Source organism: Diuraphis noxia, unplaced genomic scaffold, assembly GCF_037042655.1.
Source record: "Diuraphis noxia isolate RWA-SAM2 unplaced genomic scaffold, SU_Dnox_SAM2 contig0001, whole genome shotgun sequence".
NCBI lineage: Eukaryota > Metazoa > Arthropoda > Insecta > Hemiptera > Aphididae > Diuraphis > Diuraphis noxia.
This window is the reverse complement of record NW_028301711.1, coordinates 16,676,339-16,684,223: the sequence shown is the minus strand read 5'-3', so window position 1 is coordinate 16,684,223 and position 7,885 is coordinate 16,676,339. Positions and strand designations below refer to the sequence as shown.

General features: G+C 32.9%; 1 protein-coding gene across 1 annotated transcript; it reads left to right on the top strand.

The window, feature by feature from the left end:
* The first annotated feature begins 4,283 nt into the window (after nucleotides 1–4,283).
* On the top strand, nucleotides 4,284–7,445 carry LOC149059963 (uncharacterized). Its single transcript, XM_089216517.1, has one exon. The coding sequence runs from the start codon at nucleotides 4,425–4,427 to the stop codon at nucleotides 6,285–6,287; it is 1,863 nt and encodes a 620-aa protein (XP_089072643.1). The 5' UTR covers nucleotides 4,284–4,424; the 3' UTR covers nucleotides 6,288–7,445.
* Nucleotides 7,446–7,885: the final 440 nt, after the last annotated feature.

The window sequence follows — 7,885 nt, the reverse complement described above, 5'->3', positions numbered from 1 at the left end:
CTATTATTTTTTATAATCAAATTATGGGCGGAGTAGATCTGTCAGACCAAAAAGTAAGTGTTTATGATTGCAGCCATAAGTCAACGAAGTGGTGGAAAAAGGTGTTCTACAAATTATTGATGTCATCGGTCGTAAATGCATGGATCCTCTACAATGAAGTCAATGAAAACAAAACCAGACTACTACAGTTCTTGGTACCATTGGCTGAACAAATGATGGCAGTAGGAAAGGAAAATAGTGCAGTAAAACGCAGGAGAAACAGTGGAAGACCATCAAAGATCGCGAAAACACTAATCAATGTTGGAGACCATTTACCTGTCGAGGCCATGACTAGGCGAAGATGTGCGAGGTGTTCAATGAAAAAAAAAGAAACCAGAACTAAGCAATTGTGTCAAATGTGCAATTTACCACTATGTAAAAACTGTTTCACATTGTACCATACTTCATAAAAATTAATTATATTATTTCAAAATGTCAATTCACCTAGCTATTATGTTATGTTTTTTGGTAAATAATAAAACGAATAATAAAATATAATACTGTTATAATGAAATTAAAATAATGTTTTTTTATATTTTTTCGTACTTATAAATATGATGAAAAATTATCCCAGATTTCCTGAACCATTGGGATATATTATCCCAGCTTTGCTCAACCATTGGGATATATTATCCCAGCTTTTCTCAACCTTTGGGATACATATCCCACACATACAATACTATTGGGATAGATGTCCCACTCATGCAATACCACTGGGACATAAATATCCCGATAAGAATTAACCAATGGGACATATGTGTCCCACCTCCCCTAAATGTCCACCCCTTCATTTTTTTTTAAACAAGAATTGGGTTTGGGTTATTAAAAGTCTCCTAATTCCGTTTTTAAAAAAATTAAAAATTAACTCGAAGAATTTAAAATTGGTATTCAAAGGGTTAATACTAGTTTATAAAAATACCATTCTCTTTTGTCCATGTAAGAACATGTATGTAGTCTTTCATGCAAATTCTTATTACATTATTATATGAGAAGTCTATTTGAATATATACATTTTAATTTATTTTAGATTATATTTGATATTTTAACCAGTTAATATAATGTCATGTTCATATATCGTCGCCCTCGTGCCTAAAGTGACCAAGTGCAAAAAGTGACCAAGTGAAATAACATGTTTAAATATCTTGTTTTGTCCCTATTAATATACGAAAAAAGTGACCAAGTGATATCTATATTAGTTTTGGAACCACTGAATACTTAATTTTGACTAACCGACATCTCAATATAATTCTTACGTGTAAAAATTGACTATGCAACTTGGTCATTTGTTGCAAATTCGTTATAGTAACGCTTTTGACCAAGTGATGAGTTGATCACTTTATGTATAATTATAAAACTATTTTATTTTCTACATGGTCAAAATTGAAATCAATTTGTTTCAGCTTTATTTCTATATATTTTCACTCATTCAAGGATTGAAATTATAACACACAATTTTATGGAAAGTGGCCATTCCTACATGAAAGTAGACAGCATGCATAGCACTATAGACTCATCCAAAAAAAATGTTCCCATTGTAGTAAACCGACGGAGTCGCTCTACTATTTTTTTTAATTACATTAACATATTATGATTACAATTCACACTACTATTATACTACTATTATCTTCCTGGACCTCGAGAATGACAGTGTTATCGATACCAGATTCAACCGCGTATCGATTACAAATAAGTACGAAAACAGAGCAATAAATTAGATTAGAATATTGCCGAATGTATGGGCGTTGGCTCGCCGAATTACCGGGAATCCAAACACTCGCAATAACAACCACCTTGCGGTTCCTTTGATCAACTCCCTACAATCTCTACCGTGTAAAAATTCTGCATAAATACAGGATTAGGTCCATTGCAGAATTAGAATTAGTTTGTGTCATCATAAAATTTATACTGGGGGACAGCTTACTGAGGAGGAGAAACAACAAGTTATATACGAAAACCACAACTCACCGTTAGGAGGACATTCGGGTGTATCACGTACCATTAAACGACTCAAGGTTAACCACAATTGGCGTAATATGAAAAAAGACGTAAAATTGTACATTAAAAATTGCGAACTATGCCAAAAGAATAAATCGCATAAAAAGACAAAACAACCAATGCTAATAACCAGTACGGTCACTAAACCCTTCGAACGAATTTGTCTTGACATTGTAGGGCCACTACCACAAACATTAATGGGAAATTCTTACATTTTAACATTGCAAGACGAGCTATCTCTTTACGCCATGGCCATTGCTTTATCATCCACTGACGCATCTACGGTAGCACAAGCATTCGTAGAATGCTATGTCTGCACATTTGGTATTCCTAAATCAATTTTGACAGATTGCGGTGCAAACTTTCTTTCTAACATGTTCAAAAACATGTGCAAACTACTTGATATTAAAAAAGTACAAACAACCGCATGGCATCCACAAACAAACGGTTTTTTGGAACGTAGCCACAAAACATTAAAAACTTATCTTATCTTTTAAACTTATCTAGAAGTTTCGTAGACAAGGACAATAATTGGGACAAACTATTATGCTACGCTATGTTTTGTTATAACACAACTACCCATACCTCTACAAATTTCACACCATATGAGTTAGTTTTCGGGACCAAACCTAATATTCCTTCTGCACTTAATAAAGAACCAGAACCACAATATAACTATGACGATTACGTTTTCGATCTCCGACGAGTTATGCAGGAAACACATAAAATCGCTAGGGACAATTTGATAAAAAAGAAGGAACAAAATAAAAATTATTACGATACTACTATAAATGCTATCGATCTCCATGTAGGTGACAAAGTCCTCATTAAAGAGCATAGCAAGAAGAACCCACTCGATTTAAATTGGCAAGGACCATATGAAATAATTTTGGTACACGACAACGAAAATATAACAATACAAAAAGGTCGCCGCGAATATAGAATTCACATAAATAACGTTAAGCGCTATCATGAAAATGATAACGATCGCCAATAAAAGAATTACCAATATTTCGTTATATCTTAAGTATATATATATATATATAAGTAATATATATATATTCAATTTTTTTTCTTTTTCTTTATTTCTAGTATGAAACAGCAAACTTTCATGAGAGAACTTAGCACAATAATAGGGAGACAACAACCACATAACATTATTGACTTATTTTCCGACGCAATACCAAATTGCTTACTAATTCACATTGACACAGCCAATAAAAATTTACTCCAACCATATTCCACAGCGGAAATCGTAACTATTACGCGTGCTATCAACCACTTTTCGCATGACATGACAAACGCACAAAGGCCACTACGCAAGCCCTTGTGTCTCTATTTAAAAGAATTCATTGACACTACCGAAGAACCAGCGGACATACTAGACTATATGAGATTAACTTTCTTATAATGCACATGCATAACACAATTTATCTTTCTTAATTTTGTATTTTCTTTCTTTCTCTAATATATATATATTTTTTTTTATTTTACTAATCATATATCTACAATTTTAGAAATCGACACAAGTATGTTATAGTGGATTTTGAATTCACTAACCTAGGACGGGATAACATCATCCTTATTTCGGGAGCTTTTATGGGCCAACACCCAGTCAATTGCCTTACCAAATTAGAAGGTCGTGCGTTGGTACTAAACCAGGATCGGCCTGTGTCGAACGATGAATGGAAAAGGATGGTTCAACATCTGGTTAATATATTTAAAGATAAACCTAATACCCTATATCCCGTGCTAGCACAGATCTACGACTCCGACCATACTACCCGACCAAATCTTACGACCATACAAATTCAAAAATTACTACAATATTACGAAGCCATAATATTATGGGAGGGGAGTACGGATATTAAAATCCTACAGCAACTTGGAATAATTAAACCAACATTCACGCTAAGGGGTTGGGATGAAAATATGAACGGGGAGTTTTACTTACAGTTAATTAAATGCAATACCAAACAAATCGTCACATCCATGCTGCTAGGATCTTTCAACAAACAGGGGCGAGCCCTCAAACTGCAGGAAGCACACCAACTCGTTTGTAAATGTAGACATGGCTCAAGCGAACCACACAACCCACTAACTGATGTCCTTTGGACACGTTGTCTTTTTACAAAATTACACAACAAAAACCCAAAAATTATAGATAAGGCGCGACAAGACGAATAAATAGAAAAAAAAAAAAATAATAAGACATATGTATATAACTAAAATAAATAATTAAATAAAAATAAAGTATATATAAAAACATATGCGTATTATTAGATTTAAGTGTTAAAACACACAATATTGGGAAAAAGGGAATCACTTAATTTTATCATTTTTTTTATATATATATAAGATTTGGGTATAATGATAATTTTATTTTAAGTATGACTAATGAACTGAAAAACATTTCCAGACTTATACTACTAACAATACCATTTACGTCAGGAACATTACGATTCACCGACGAACATTTAAACCAACATTCCGGTATCTACTACGAAAATCGGGGACCGTTGAAACTTATAACGTCTCAATGGGACCTTACTGCGTACATTAGTCTAGCCAAATATAACAAACAATTTGATTACATAGATACTATGATAGAAAAAACAAAAGCAGTATGTATTGAACACATGCACCCAGTAAACCATAATTTTGACTGTACTAATTTACTTATTGTAGCTAACGATATAATTCAAAACTTACAACAGCAAAAACAACAAGTATTAAACTCTATAGGACACGTAATTGTTAAACGTAATGCTCTTCTTAAATTTGCAACAAAAACAGCTAGGTTAATCTATGGAATATGCAACTTAGAATGCATAAGAAAATTTAACTTTAACATAGGACTGGCTCAAAACTCTTCACAATCTAAATTAATTAAAGAACGAATTAAAGTAGTACCATTGAACCATGGTATAGGAGAACACAGATATTTTAATTTGTCATTAGATACAAATGATCTAACAAATATTACAAAGGAACAACAAGTCAAAAATTATTTAACCAAACATTTTATACAGGTTAATTTATTAATTACTAAACATATATTAGAAACCAATACTTTATTAGAAATTATACACCAAGCAAAAATAGGAATTATAGACCCAAGTTTAATAACACCACAGGAGTTACTAGAACACGTTAAAGATATTAAAGTATCACTACCAGGGGGAACAGATTTACCCACTGACTTAGAAATAACTAACATTTATGAACTAGTGAAACTCTCAGATATTGCTATTTATTATGCTAACGACAACCTAGTTTTTATAATTTCTTTACCTTTAATATACCAAAATGATTTTGTTTTATATAATTTAATACCTGTACCAGTATGTATTGACAATGATTGTGTTTATATAAAACCTATTAATAAGTATCTAGCTATAAGTAAATCTAAAGAACATTATGCAACTTATGATGAATCTTACTATACTCATTGTAAACACGCTAGAGATTTCCTATTATGTCCTGAAGGCAATCCTTTACATCCTCGCAACACACGACCCATATGTGAAGTACTACTATTACAAGATCCTTCCGAAGTTCCACTCAGTTGTGAAATAATGCATGTCCAAATCGGTACGACTATTTTTCATAAAAAAAGGTTCAAAAATGAATGGATATACGTAACCAACCATGATGTACTATTCATTACCTGTGATGAAGACAAAGAATCAACCAGCCACACACTCAAAGGAGTAGGAATCATTCACTTAAACGAAACTTGCAAAGGCTACGCGACTAGAGACATATTATTGCCAGGAAAAGTCGACTATAAATCTGAATACACAGATTTTAATCCAAGGGCAAGAATAGACCTAAATCAAGTTTCAACACAATTAGAAACTAACAACTTAATGGAACACTATCACGTAAAAACAAATAACATGGACGACTTACACGTAGTTTCGAACTCAAAGAAAAATTTGGACACTCAAATCAAAATCAACGGAAAAATCGAAGAGATTCAAGGCATACAACAGTTGTATAACTATGTATTATACATAACTATAGGCTGTATTGTCATAGTTATGATATTCATGATGATACACAGCATTAAACAGAAAATAACAGAAAAATTCAAAAGTAGACGTCAAAAACACGTTCATGAAGAAAATGAAGAACTTAACCAACCAGGAACGGGTCATCAAAGTGAAGATATAATTGAATTTCCACTTACACCACGGAGTAGCCCGGAGGTCCACTATACAAAATTAAAACTATATGGATTTAATTGAGGAAGTCAGGGACTTCCATCTTCGAGGGGAGGAATGTAGTAAACCGACGGAGTCGCTCTACTATTTTTTTTAATTACATTAACATATTATAATTACAATTCACACTACTATTATACTACTATCTTCCTGGACCTCGAGAATGACAGTGTTATCGATACCAGATTCAACCGCGTATCGATTACAAATAAGTACGAAAACAGAGCAATAAATTAGATTAGAATATTGCCGAATGTATGGGCGTTGGCTCGCCGAATTACTGGGAATCCAAACACTCGCAATAACAACCACCTTGCGGTTCCTTTGATCCACTCCCTACAATCTCTACGAATTAATCCAAACCATAACTAGAGAGGTTGACCTAACTAATATTAATACCATTATCGGGGATATAGCGTATATAGAAAAAGACAAATTAATTTGTTTAGTAACTAAGGAAAATGATAGCGACGTACCTACTTACGAAAATATATATAACACGTTAATAAAGCTAAGACAGTTTTGTGAAAGTAATCGGATAAATAAACTGACAATACTTAAAAATGAAATAAATTATACGAAAGATAAATTAAATTGGGCACAAGTAAGAGCCATGTATAGATACATATTTAAAAGTACACCTATAAACGTTTTAATATATTCTGAAACTGTAATGAGTAGCCAGGACAAAATAGATGTAATTAAGTTATATCACGATTCACTTCTGGGAGGTCATTTAGGTATGACAAAAACGTTAAAAAGAATACGAACACAAATACAATGGAAGGGAATGAGGAAGGACGTACGACAGTATATAGAAAAATGCGAATCATGTCAAAAGAATAAAAATTCTAAAAATATTAAATTACCAATGGCAATCACTACGACATCGACAAAACCTTTTCAAAAGATATTTCTAGACATAGTAGGTAAACTACCCACATCTTATAGGAATAACTCTTATATATTAACTATTCAAGATGACCTAACAAAATTCTTATTAACAATACCTTTAGAGGACCATACAGCTAACACAATGGCTAAGGCATTTGTTACTAATTTCGTATGTATTCATGGGATACCTATGAATATATTAACTGATAACGGTCCCGAATTTGTAGGTGAAATATTCACGGAAGTATGTAAAATTCTTAAGATTAATAAAATGATGTCTAGTGTATATCGACCACAAACGAACGGGGCTCTCGAACGGGCTCATAAGGTAATAAAAGAAATGCTTAGGCATACAATAGATAAGCACGCACAAAATTGGTGCGAGCACCTGCCATTTGTAACATTTGCATATAATTCAGCTGTACATGAAAGTACCAACTTCCAACCATACGAATTATTATATGGAAACCCCGTAGAATTACCATCACCTTTGCAAAGGCGAACCGAACCTTGTTATACATATGATAATTATGCATATGAAATGAAACAAAAAATGCAAGCAGCACATGAACTTGCAAGAGAACTGCTTATAAAGACGAAACATAAAACAAAAGAATACTATGATAAAGGACAGAATGAACAGAATATACATGTAGGAGATAGCGTATTAATACTTGACCATGCTAGAAAGCATAAGCTGACACCAATATGGGTGGGACCGTATCCGG

Excerpts from the sequence above, each read along its gene's own strand:
- LOC149059963 (XM_089216517.1), top strand. The coding sequence starts at position 4,425 with ATGACTAATGAACTGAAAAACATTTCCAGACTTATACTACTAACAATA.